Source organism: Lynx canadensis, chromosome A2, assembly GCF_007474595.2.
Source record: "Lynx canadensis isolate LIC74 chromosome A2, mLynCan4.pri.v2, whole genome shotgun sequence".
Lineage (NCBI taxonomy): Eukaryota > Metazoa > Chordata > Mammalia > Carnivora > Felidae > Lynx > Lynx canadensis.
The window spans coordinates 125,090,009-125,104,087 of NC_044304.2; the positions used below are offsets into that span (position 1 = coordinate 125,090,009).

The 14,079-nt window shown below is 39.6% G+C and overlaps 1 protein-coding gene across 7 annotated transcripts in view; it reads right to left on the reverse strand.

Annotated features, from left to right (window-relative positions):
• Positions 1 to 4,116: 4,116 nt before the first annotated feature.
• The window catches only part of DPY19L1 (dpy-19 like C-mannosyltransferase 1), a 106,124-nt gene continuing 96,161 nt past the window's right edge, over positions 4,117 to 14,079 (reverse strand). For 5 of the 7 annotated variants that reach the window (XM_030308216.1, XM_030308217.1, XM_030308211.1 and 2 more), the window contains 2 exons: positions 13,463 to 13,588; positions 4,117 to 6,933 (listed from right to left, as the gene is read on the reverse strand). In XM_030308216.1, the coding sequence (XP_030164076.1) occupies positions 6,777 to 6,933; positions 13,463 to 13,588 (283 nt within the window). In that variant the 3' untranslated portion in view covers positions 4,117 to 6,776. The remainder of the gene's footprint in view (positions 6,934 to 13,462; positions 13,589 to 14,079) is intronic. The other 2 variants (XM_030308213.1, XM_030308212.1) reach the window with 2 other exon arrangements.

Consider the following 14,079-nt stretch of genomic DNA (forward strand, 5'->3'; position numbering starts at 1 on the left):
TGCTTAACTTACCAAGCCACCCAGGTGCCCCTAGAGCATTTCTAAGAGAGGCATGTTAGAATTTCCAGGTGTATTTGTGAATTCATCTATTTTTCTTGTTTTTAATTACCACCATAGGAGGCCTATCCTTTTAGAAGACAAGAAAACTGATTTTCAAAATAAGAAACATGTCTTATCTCATGAAGTTTGTGAAGATGGAGCCAGGATTCTCATTTAGCTGTCTCAATTAGGACAATATTGTATTACTGTCATTTGTCTTGTCTAATATCCTCATCCAGCAGCAACATATCAATTTCTCCCCATGTTTAGAAACTTCCTCTCCCATACTTTAACCAAATTCTTAATCAGAGTTCTCTGCTTCCCGGCCAGCAGTGAATATGCCCAGGACCAGCCATTATAGTAGCTTAAGCCACACAACCTAAACCAGGCCAATAAGAGGCTTCTCTCTGGAGACAGACATATCTGTCTTTGCCATATTGCTATCTAATAGTTACTCAGTTACTAGCCGCGTCTGAGTGTATCAAGGTACCTAGTCAGAATATGTCTTGTGGTTAATTTTTGTTTTGCTGTTTGTCAAGGACATTCTTCTCCTATATATGATATTAATCTCATCTGAAGGTGTTCTGAATGTCCTTATTTTTCATCTCCACAGCTATAGTACATACTCTTCCGTTTCTTACAGTTCAAAAAATAATTTTTACTGCCATATGGAACTTGCTGCATTGTTGGACAAAGCACGATTTAGAAAATCATTAAGCATTTCTACATGCCAGGAACTGTACCAAGAGGCACTGCAGATTCCGAATGGAATAAGACAGAAGTCCAGTCTATAGGGCCACGGTGTAGTAGAGAAAGTCATGTTAAATATGTGGAATAAACACACTGAGTTACAGGAGCACGGGCAGTGGGGGCAGTTCACTCAGCAGCAGGCCCTCAGGGAAGGCTTCGCAGAGGAGGGGACACGTGAGTTGCATCTTTCAGTTAAACTGATCAAGAAAGTACAGTCCAGGGAAAGAGAAAAAAGCATGATTCTCCACACTGATATTAAACTGTCAGTGATTCGGAAAGGAATTTCTTTTCACTTATTTTCTTGCTCTTCTATTCTCATTTCTCACTGACACTCTAATCCGGGTTTATGAATATGTGGCACATAGGCTGCCCCACTCCCACCTACCCCATGGCAGCTATCTCTACCTGAACACAGAATCTTTTCCTTATAGAGTCGACTCAACATGATTAATAAAGTAGAAATAGGCCCTCATCATTAATAAAAGAGAGTGGATATGAGAGAAACTTGCTGACCATTTCTAATTTCGTGGAGTGGAGGAGACACGGGAAGGGTGGATCCGGAGGTGAGGCAAGGAGGCCAGGTTTTACAATGTCACTTGGGCATTTTTTAAAGTTCCAAATCGTAGACCACACCATAGACTGATCAAATCCCAAACTCTGGGGGTGGGAGAAAGGATTCAGCAGTTCTGAAGCTCCCCAAGTAATTTCCAATGTGCACACAAGTTTGGGAATGACTGCCATAAGGGGGCTTTGTTAGAAAAAGTCTAATTCGGATTTAAAGTCAGATCTAAAGGGTTGAAGAATGACCAAACTGCACTTCCGAGGGAGGATGTTTTAGGGCAAGAGGGAGGCCTCAGAATCTGGCCTTGTCAAGGAGCAGATACCAAGAGTGAAGACCTGAGGGGCGTGGCCAGTGTGCAGGGCATCGGCACCCAGGACAGAGCCAGAGATGTGAACTGTGCCCATAAAACTGAGCTGAAGGGCTGGCCTTCAGGCACCTTTTCTTTTTTTAAATCCCTTTTAATGGCCTAATGCCAAATCTACTTAAAAATGGCCATCTCTTGTTTTCATTTCTTTCTAGAAATGGCTGAGTACTTAAGCTTTAGGGCAATCAGCATAACAACTGAATGAGCTTAATTTCGCTACATTGAACTTTCTTTCAAGGTATTAAATTTGCATACAGAAAAAGCCCAGGTACTTACAAATCAATGAAATGATATTATGTTGAATTAAAAAGTACATGCCTGCGTAAACATAATACTTGGTAGCACTACCATTTATTTGAAAGTCATTTTGACAACACATTGCTTACTTAAAGTAATTAAAATTTTGAGCTAGAGATAATTGAGTACAGAGAATGCTCCTTTGAAAGCAGACCCCATATCAATTCCATCCTAATCTCTTTGCAAAAAAAAAAAAAAAAAAAAAAAAGAAAAGAAAGAAAAATCTACCTTTTAATTACACTACAATGACTCAAAATCTTAACAGGAAAAAGTCTTCAACTTGAACATTCGCTCAGAATTTTAAAATCTCTCTCATGAGAAGAAAGGTAAAAGGAAAGACTTTTCAAGACCTTTCTATACCTTAATGTCCTTTTCGACTCCAAATGTAAAACTGTATTTGTACTGATATAGTACTGTGAAATAAAGACCAATTCAAGAATGTAATGAAGTTTAAAAGCAGCTTCTCTTTTTCTGCATAGGGAACAATTTTACTGATTTCTATTAGAAGCTTTTAGTTGGGGGGAAGGAGAAAGGGAAGGCAGAAGAGAGAAACAGGTGATCCGTGACTCAAAGCTAGTTCTTAACTGCTCTCTAATAGAGGGAGAAGAGTGAAGATTTCTGGGGCCAAAGGTAATAAAGTGAAAAATGAAGTTTTAAAATCCACACACATCACTGAATTTATCCATTTTCTCCTAGACAAAGTAATTTTACAAAAAGAAGTTCGATTTTAAAGGATTTCACTTTTTCCATCTCTGAACTGAAAAGAAACAGTTTATGGCTTCAAAATATTTAAATGATCATAAGCCACCTGCTCAGCAAACACAATGTGTATTGATGTTCTGGTTAAAAACTACCTTATCTGTTCTTTGCTCCTTGCAAGTTCTGTTGAAAGCAATGCCCCCTAAAAGACAAAGAAGAGGCTCTACACAATTCAGTTTCCAATATAGGGACCCTCTAGCCTGTCGGGGTGGGATAAATGCTGTCAAGAACGGAGCGCCCTCTAGAGGCCAGTCATCCAAATAGTCTTTTGCAATCCATTAGAGCAGCAGTTCTCAAGTACGGCCCTTGGACCAACAGCATCAGCATTACTTGAGAAATGGTTAGAAATATAAATTCTGGGGACTCACCTGTTTAATCCCCCTTGAGTTATCTTATAAAGTACAGAAATTCATTTCTCATAGTTCTAGAGGTTGAAAGTCCAAGATCAAGGCTCCAGCTAATCCAATGTCTGATGAGAGCCCATTTCCTGGTTCACAGATGGCACCTTGTAGCTATACCCTCACAATGTGAAAAGGTCCAAGGGAGCTTTCTTGGAATTCTTTTACAGTGGCACTAATTCCATTCATGAGGGCTCCACCCTCATGATCTCATCACCTCCCAAGTGTCCCACCTCCTAATGCAATCACCTCGGGTGTCAGGATTTCAACATATGAGTTTTGGGGGGGACACAAACATTCAGACCATACAACCACCTGGGGTCCTCAGGTCAACTGAATCAGAACCCTCTGAGGCAGGGTGCAGCAATCGTTTTAACAAACCTCCAGGTGATTCTGACGCCCATTCCATTTGAGAACGCCGCATTCCAATGAACACTCCCCCAAGATGTCAGAGAATGAAGGTGTCGCTTTGTAAAGAAATTAATTGTATGGGCATGAGCTAAACTGTCTTTCCTCCAGCCAACTAAATAAATAAATAAACAGACAAAGCTGATGCTTGTATCAAGCAAGAACATGGAGCTATAGTTTAGGAAATATCATGAGACCAAACTATTGTTTAATGTATGAGAAAATGCTTTCAGCAGCTCTAAAGTTATCCCCAAACGATCGTTTTAAAGAATTATTGTGTCCCTTGATGTAAATGATAAAGTAATGTGAATCTGTAACAGCATAAATAGAAGAAGAGTATGGGTAACCCCAGTACCTACACTGCCACCAACAAAGAGGAGTAAGCAGCTTCACGGACCCCAGTGTTATATCCCTTCCCCATTATTCAGGACTGCAGTCTCCCACAAACGAGTTCATGGTTATCTGACTATAGAGAATGAGGCTGAACATGTCAACAATCAAGGCAGAGATGAAAATAATAATTAAAAAAACCCACCTTCTATACTTTTCATGATCTTTTTTATTTAACATACATAGTACATGTAAAACAACTGGCATAAAATTCATAAAAATACAATACTTCTATGCAATATCACTTTATTCCTGATACATCCTTTCATGTTCTCCTTAGTATCATTGTTCTAGTTTAATACAATCCGTCTTCTGCTAAGCAGTTTTAGAGGCTTATCTCACAGAAATCCTGCCCCAACTTTGTTTCTTTTTTGTCACGGCAACGGCTATTTTTATCGCCTCTCTGCCCAACCTTACCTTCCTCACACTAAAGCAAAAATATTTTTAAATGCTAAAAAATGAGTAAAATACTGAGCTTTAATACTGTTTTGTCATGTATATCGAAACTACTACTATTCTACTTTGCCATAAAAGATACTTATAATCTACAGCACCGGCTGCTACCAGATGTGACCAAGGCTGAGTGTGCAGTGCAGCCCAAGGCCTCTGTTCGAAACTCACTGGCTTGAAATATAATCATAGCTTGCTGGTGGAGTCACGTTAATAAATGCCATTACAAAAGGATTCTTTGGGGGTGGGGAAGAAAAAAAAACTAACTTGCCCACTTTTAACTTTTCCCAGCATACAAAACAATCAAAACAGCACTTTCATGTTTTTCCTGTACAGAATCTCCAATCATTACATGGGAACTTATTGGGAAGGGAATTATCGGAGGGTGGGGAGGATAAAGAATGGCTTTAAAAGTACAATTTTTAAAAACCTGTAACCGCTGGAGGTACAAAACAGCCATATTTGGTGCAGAACAGTCACAGAGCGGAGCACGCTTCCCTCCTCCCTCCCACCGCGACCCTCAGCCACCTCGGCCTCAGGTGCCCTCTTGCCATTTTTCTGGATTGCTGCATCATTGCTCAAATTCTACTCCCAGTCCACAACTCCCCAGCTGCTTCCCTATTTTCTGAAACTGGCAAAAAGCCCAAGAAATAAAAGTCACCCAGCAAGCGAGGAGGAGGGGGCGGGCACCTGAAGACACTGGCACAGAAGCTCCGGCCGGCCGGAAGGAGGCTCCCCGGGAAGGCGGGCTCTGGGGCAGGCCGGGGGCTGCACGGTCGCCAGCCCAGGCTGTCCTTGCAGCTGTCTGCTCTAAGCAAGCTAGTGCTTCCCCCAGACCAGGCTCGTCCTTGGGCTCTGGTGAGAAGGCAGAAAGGGAACAGCTCTTCAGTGGCTCCCAGCAGTGGGCACCGGAAGCCATCCCTGAGGACTCAGGTCTCAAGGACAGTCCACAGTGAGGTTAATCTGCCTGCGGTTAATAAAGAGAACACTGTATAATTAAATGTGTAGTCCGTCAGAGTCATGGTTTGCTTAGAATTTAAAATCTTAAAACCGTTTCTCAGAACTATGAGGATTCGCTGTTTTGAAGAATCTCATTTCACACAAATTAACTTCTAAGAAACAAAATTCATACTAAGAATTCGGAGCAGGTTGGGGACTCTTTCAAAATAAAAATAAATAGGAAGGGAAAAAAAATAAAGAGGAAGGCTGAATATATTCATTCCTTTGTACTGAAATGATAGTTTTGGGGATCAAAATTATAACATAAGGCTTAAGGCTTTGTCTTACTAAAGACAGGCAATTTAAAAAGTAAAATATAAAAACTCCATTCACTTCTCGTTATTCATTTACTTTTCCGACAGAAAAATTAGTCACGTTTTATTGTATCTTAATAGTAAAAGAAAAACTACACATACTACATCTACTATTCCACTGTAAACTATGCCTACTCAAATGCACTACATTTGAGTCATTCAAAATAGTGGTTCTTAAAACTACAATTAAACATGAAAAATTCTGTAAATGGTTTAAAGGTATTAAAATATAAACATCTGAATAATACTAAAAATGAGAAACGTACACAACTGCCATTAAATTTTTTTAACCAAGAATAAGTACTTTCTAAGCAACTAAATGAGTAAATAACACTTATTTGACAAAGAATGCTGGGAGAGAAAGCGGGAGAGAAGGAGAGAGAGCAGACACGCTGTCACATGGTTGGTGGTTAGAAGAATTTGGTCCTGACCACTAGGTCCAAGAATCTGGATTAGTAATGGGCAGAAAATGCTTCATTAACAAGAGCAACAAGACACAGCAGAACGTGAAGAAGTGAAATCAACAGATCATTCCACATAGCAAATACCCATGTCTGCCCCATCTGCTCTCACGGAAGTTGATGACAGGGGCCGACACGACTGAGGAGCTTATGACAATCACTGAAATGTCCAAAAGACGAGAGCAAGAGGCAGAAAAAGAAGCAAGGGGCATCAATAGTCCATAAACTAAAATCAGCCCCTACATAGTTCAGAGCTCACGATACTTTCATATCATCCTTGCCGTGAGCCATCATGTTTTTTACACAAGTAGCTTTGCTCGCTCACTTTAGAACAAATATTTAAGTCAGGTACAAACATATACTCATTTGCATAGCAAATTTTAAGGGGTGCATTGAAATAGTAACCAACTGATTAAGGTGTTAAGTATCTTTACAATCAGAACGACATTCAAATTGACCACACGAAATGTTTTCTATTTGAAAACAGTTACCTACAAAAGTTTTTGGGATTTGAATTAAAAACAAGGCATGAATTATTAGCAAAACATTAAAACCATTACTGATGTACTTCTCTGTAGGCAGCAGTCACTCTTCTATAACTTCTAAGACCTTGTAAACACTGTTCTGGAATACAGTGGTGAAGTGTGGCTTGGAATCCTTCACCAGGAGGTTACATAAGGGAGGTTTCCCAGCATTAGCAGGGTCTTCCACATCCCAGATTTCAGGCATACTGCACCCAGGCCTAGAAAAATTAATGTACAGATTAAAAATCAAAGTACATGATACACGGCAGATGAAGCAGAGCACACTTTTTCTATTCCTGCCCTCGTTTCATTTTTTCTATGTAAATTCACTTAGTTTAAAAAATCCTGTTATAGTTATCTATATTTATTTAAGCTGCCATAAATTCTCTTTAGAACAAGGTGAACGCAGCAAGTGGACTATAAAGAAGGAAACAGACGTACAAAATACACGAATGCAGGTGGTGGGGTAAGACAGATCTTGCTTCAATTCTGCAACAGTTGGCTTAGCAAGGATGTGGTGTTGGAGAGCTCACAGTCTCTCTCCAGATTTGTCAAATGGGGAATAACCATGATGTGGGTATGGGTTATGAGGACTCAGAGAGAAAGACTGTACCTAGTTAGCACCGTGCCCAGAACACAGACAGAGGTATGTTATATTGACTTAAAAATTATAATTGGCAGATATGCTTAGTTCACATTTATGCAACTTCCCACTATTGTCTCCTAGAATGAGTCAACTTAAAGAAAACCCAGTGGTGTTCAGTTCAAGTCTTTAGCTAAATGCACAATTAAATTTTATTTTTTTCACAATTAAATTTTAAAAGCAATATAGTTTATGAAGAACAGAAGTGAAATTGATATTATGTGGTATCAGTCCCAATAACTTCTGCAGATGGCTTTAACATTTATTTTACATCTAAAGCAGTGTTACAGATATAACTGCTGGCTTTCACTAGGGTTCACAAATTTCTTTTTTCTTTTTGGCTTTTGTTACATTGAGGATTTTTATGTTATTATATTCCAAAATGTCAGTATTTTCTTTAGGACTTATGATTTCCATGTCTTGTTCAAGGAATCCTTCCCTATAACATATCATGAGATATGTTATATCATATCACACATATCATTGTGTTCTTCTGTGAAAGTTTTAGAGTCTGCTTTTCACAGCTAGACTTATAACTCATCTGGAATTAATCTTTCTGTACGGTGTGAGGCAGAGATTTAATTTTAATTTTTTCCATATAGATAGCCCAGCAACTCTAGGGACATTTTTATTTAAAGCAATTTTTTTTTAATGTTTATTGATTTTTGAGAGAGTGAGCAAGACAGGGCAGGGAGAGAGGGAGACAGAGAATCTGAAGAAGGCTCTGAGCCATCAGTACAAAGCCCGATGAGGGGCTCGAACCCACAAACCATAAGATCATGACCTGAGCCAAAGTCTACACTCAACCGACTGAGCCACCCAGGTGTCCCATATGATTTATTATTTGTCAAATCCATCCTTACCCCTATCGATCAGTACCTGGCATACCACTTTCAAATCTATATTACCTGTTTTATAATCACCAATGTAATAATGGATTCAGGCAAGAGTCAAAACTGGATGCAAGAACTATCTGGTGAAAGGTTGTTGAGAAAGAGGATAAACAAATGGCCTCTAAGTATCTCTACAGGTTTCCTATTAATTCTATAGGAGATGTACCTCCTTAATATAGAGAGATCAGGTGATCAAACTTAGCATGACCAATGATAGAACAAAGTGATCTCTACCTCCTGATGTGACACAATAGAAAGTATACAACCCCTCTGATGTCATAATCTTGCCACAATTTGCCAAACTGAATCTAATCACAAGGAAGGAATTAGACAAATCCAGACATGGGACCTTTCCTCTAAGACAACTGGCTTGGACTCTGGGAAAATATCAACAAAAACAAAAAGGGCAAAAGGGAGTTCACAATCTCCTATGTGCTATTTGAGAAATTAAAACAAACAAACAAACAAACAAAAACAGAAAAAATACACAGTACAGAATAATTATAGAGAACTGACAACAGCTTATGTTTTGTCATAGTTGCTTCACTTTATGAGAAAGAAACATTTCCAACATGTCTTTTTAATCCCCAAGTGCAGCCCCGCTTCCCTACCTCTACTATGGGGCAGGCAGCACATGCCTTTTTCTTCTCAATAACATCTTTAATTTGAAACTGACTAATCATCCAAAAAGTGTCAAAATATAGGCCTATCAAAAATAAAAAAATGAAAGTCACTGTCACTTCCAAAGCCATTTCTCAGAGGTGACCTGTGTAAACAATCCAGCATACATTCTGCTACACCCATTTAAATTTTTTTAAGTGCATTTATCTATCTTTGAGAGAGAGACAGATAGAGAGAGAGAGAGACAGACAGAGTGAGTGGGGCAGGGGCAGGGAGAGAGAGGGAGAGAGAATCCCAAGCAGGTTTCATACTATCAGCACAGAGCCTCATGTGGGGCTCGAACTCATGAACCGCAAGATCATGACCTGAGCTGAAACCAAGAATTGGACGCTTAACTGACTGAGCCACCCAGGCAACCCTCAGCTAGACCTTTTTAATTCAACTTCAGACACACACATACAAATATAGGAATGGACAGATTTATGTATATAGATGCTCCTGGGCTGCTTTTACAAACAAGAGATTATTCTGGAACTCCTCACTTAACAATAAAATGTGGCCATTTTCCTACCTCAGTACCTAAAGACCTACTTCATTCTTTTTAATAGTTGCTAGTACACCTATTAATTAGCCACTCTTTTATGGGTAGATATTTTAATTGTTTCTCATTTTGCCATTATAAAATGACATTGATATAAACATTCTTGTGCCTATATCTTTCTGCAAGCTAAATTAAAAAAATTTTTTTAATGTTTATTTATTTTTGAGAGAGAGAAGACAGAGTGCAAGCAGGGGAAGAGTAGAGAGAGAGGGAGACACAGAATCTGAAGCAGGCTCCAGGATCTGAGCTGTGAGCACAGAGCCCGATGCGGGGCTCAAACCCACAAACCGTGAGATCATGACCTTAGCCAAAGTCGGACACTTAACTGACTGAGCCCCCCAGGTGCCCCAATTGCAAGTTAGAAGCAGCATTATTATCACATCACAGGGCTACACAATTTTCACTTTGCCTCTATCACATTATCTCCCAGTGAGTGTTCCCACAAAGGCTGTTCACTAGATTCTACCAACACCGAGCATATATGATAAAATGAGAGGGCTTAGGTTTTCTAAGCCATTTAATTTTCTGACACATGCCAAGGACAAACTGTTGCCACACTGCAGGCCATGGGTAGTAGAGAGCGAAACATACAGGCAGTAGAAAACTACCCAGTTCCTGAGCTCAACTGTTTGCAGGAAAAAGAGAAGGTAAGAGCTGCCTTTGTGAGCTCTGTCTGCCTGAGTGTAACATCCTTTAGTACTTATCTGCGTGTACTGGAGCTCCCCCAAGTCAGCCAGCGAGGTCTTTAAATAGCATTATTGAAAATGGGAATAATTTTCTTCTGAATTCATGTGTTTTAATTTTATGTCAACTCTATTATCGGAATTAATGAGATAGAAAGCAGAGAACTGAGAAGAAAATAGTTAATTAAAAACTCATCTACAACTTGCATTTGAGTATATTTTCGTACTTGTATTTGAACATGGGGTGTCAAGTATTTAAGGAATAATCAAGCCACACAATTAAAGCCACTGGTGGGGCGCCTGGGTAGCTCAGCCAGCTGAGCATCTGACTTTGGTTCAGGTCATGATCTCATGGTTAGTAAGTATGAGCCCTGCACTGGGCTCTCTGCTGCCAGCGTAGAGCCCACGTTGCATCCTCTGTCCCCCTCTCTCCACCTCTCTCTCTCTCAAAAATAAAGAAACTTTATAAAACAAAAATTAAAAATAAAGCCACTGGTAATGAGATCACATAAATGTAGGGCTCACCAACATGCTGGGCACAGATTAAGTGCTAGATAAATATTAGGTCCCTCTTCCTTTTCTTCTTCCTTTTCTTTGAGTTCTCCATTTACTCCCCCTGTTCTGACAAACTTTTCTGTTCCAGTAACCTACAAATGTCTCAGGCATAACTGAAATGGACAGTGGGGGCCAAGGCATTAAAGGCATTTCTACCTAGTCCTGGTAGAAAGTTCTGTCAAGAAATGCAGTCTTCCGACTGCACTAAATATTAGTTCTTATTCCCTTTCCTCTTCTGAGTTCCCCATTTGCTTCCCTGGCAAAACAGAAAGCACAGCTTGTGTTTTGTTTCAAGGTTTAAGCAGAGTGCACCTGTCTAAGGTTTCCTGAGATTTAGTATCAGTCTGGCTTAAATCCTGTAGTAAAAGGAGAGTACTGTTTTAGTTACTGAGTGCGGAAAACAGATTAGAGAAAGTCACTTCTTTAGCCTCCTTCTCTCCACTCCTGCCAGAAAAAAAAACAGGGGCAAGTCAAGATCCAGACAGGAAGATCGAGCACGCACTCCCACCCCAAACTCTCAGTCTTGGTGCCCAGAAGTGGGCGCTAAATGGAGAGGATCCAAAGCCAGCGAATTTACTGCTGACCTTGTTTAGTGAGCAAGATTTGTTGCCATACTTCCTAAATTTGTCTTTCATCCCTTCTTGTGTATAAAACAGTAATCTGCCCATCAGAACATGAGACTACTACAGCAATGCAAATCCAAGGAGTTCCATCAACATCTTAGAATATAAAATGCCTTTGGGGCGCCTGGGTGGCTCAGTCGGTTGAGTGTCCAACTTCGGTTTGGGTCGTGATCTCACGGTTTGTGAGTTCGAGGCCCACGTCGGGCTCTGTGCTGACAGCTTGGAGCCTGGAGCCTGCTTCGGATTCTCTCTCTCTGCCCCTACCCAACTTGTGCTCTGTCTCTCTGTGTCTCTCAAAAAATAAATAAGCGTAAAAGAAAAATTAAATTAAAAAAAAAGAATATAAAGTGCCCCAATCTCTGCGACTTACACATATTTAAAATACTATGCAAGATCTGGGGGAAGAAATGAAGAATCTTGAATCAAGGCTCATCATCAGCATGGGAACAAAAAGGTCATAAAACATTATTTTTATGTTCCAGTAACCTATAAGTGCCTCAGGATGATAATCGAACTAGGGAGCAAAGCCCTTGGCAATAAAGATCACAATGCTGGTGGAAATCTCTGACAAGAAGTTTTTCTTGCAAGTTCTTCTTGCAAGAACTTCTTGCAAGTTCTTCTAATCGCAAATGTCAGCCTACCATTCCTTTATTACAATATCCTCATAAAATTGTTATGAGAGATGCTTATGACTTCTTTGTTCTAAATTTATGTAACAAAGTTAATTAAAAGTGGGTATATGAATTTCATATGTATTCTTCTGTTTATAAGGACATAAAACATTTTTTAAATTATGACTCTAAGAACATAAACATTTTGTATAGATCTTGATTAAATTCAAGTCACTTGGGACATATTCATTGGAAAATCATTCAGTAATCAACAGTTGTTTGAGTTTCCTTGTGGGCTATGTCACAGAACTATTTTCACTCCTGAGTCAATATTTAATTATTTTGTCTTAACACCCTTTTGTATCACTGAAATACATGGTGAATAAGTATGATCAAGCCACAAATACAGCAGCCTCCTGAAGGCTTCTGTTTAAAGAGTAGTGAGAATTTTAAATTAATAGTTCTCCATAAAATACTCTTATTTTCTTTTTTTTTTTTTAATTTTTTTTAATGTTTATTTTATTATTTTTGAGACAGAGAGAGACAGAGCATGAACGGGGGAGGGACAGAGAGAGAGGGAGACACAGAATCGGAAGCAGGCTCCAGGCTCTGAGCCATCAGCCCAGAGCCCGACGCGGGGCTCGAACTCACAGACCGCGAGATCGTGACCTGAGCCGAAGTCGGACGCCTAACCGACTGAGCCACCCAGGCGCCCCAAATACTCTTATTTTCTAATGAAACTGCTCATGTCTGTGCTCCTCATGGATCCAGCACTTTGGTATTTTAACAGCAAGAAGCTACAGTCGTCTGTGTGTAGTCACCGAGGTACAACATCTCTAAATGTTTTTAAATGTTTCTAAATGTTTACAAGTCATATTTGCTTTTATGATCTTACTAACCTCTGCTATACTCTGCTTAGTGAACTTCTCTGTGGAAATAGTTTTAAAAACTATAAAGCCAGGAAAATGTGGGTCACGGTAAAGTTAATTGTTTTCCTACTCAAATAAGATGTGAAACAGCAAGAAAGAAGTGTCACTGTAAGGGGACGCCGGGAGGGGGCCCGTCTCTCACGGGGCATGGCGTGACGTGCAGAGACGTGGTGTGCACAAAGGAGGCTCTGACTCTCAGCTGCCTGTCTGACTTCATTACAATGAGACTCTCCATTATTTCGTTTCAGACTCTGCAAGTCTTTTTAAAAGAGAATACATCCAACTTTAAATAAAAGTTTTTAAAAACATCGCAGGCAAATATGAGCGATTTGGGAAATTATCAATCAGTACCAATATAATACCTTTATGGTTGGATACACATGCAAATCATTATAAAAGAAACATATTCGTAATGACCAGAAAAGAAAAAATTGCAATTCAAAAAATGATCTAAAAAGTTCTTTCCACTTATACTTTGCTAAATGTTATATATATCTCACACATACGACTAGTAAAGCACTTGCCATAAGACTGAATTAATTTTTCATGTCTTATGCATATAAAATATTAACTGTGTTGAATACTCACTTGGATCTTCTTATACACCAGGACTCCTCTAGAATGTAATAATTCACTTGTAACTTTATCAATTCTCGCTTCACTTCTTCAGCTGCTTTTCGACTATACATTGAGTAAACTATTTTCGTTCTGGCTCTTTAAAGAAAGATAATTGGGCAAAAGAGTTTCAAGATTAAAAGGATGCAGTCAACGCACTTGGAAGAAAGCACTGAACGGAACAGGAAGGAAGAGTCTACAGAAGAGTCAGGTCAAGAGAACTTTCTTCTCAGAGTTGCTGCTCAGGGGCCCCAGGGAGGTCAAAAGGACATTTAGAAGCAGCACAAGAGTCCTGGGAGAAGAGATGCACTTTGATGAACCCCTTCCTTTCCAAACTTAGTCTCTTTGTTCATTGGCTCATTTGTTTTTGTTTCGTATTCTCCATAACTCTATCATACATTAGAGTGAGGCGTGCTGTGTGTGGGCAGGGTGGGCCACACATACACGGCCACCACACTAGAGCTGCAACACAGTCCCGACTTCGACAGCAACAATAACTGGCATAAATGGCTCTCCATTTTGGTCCTAGATTAAAATACAAAAAAAAACAAAAAACAAAAAACAAAAAACAACCCTAAACCGATTCCACA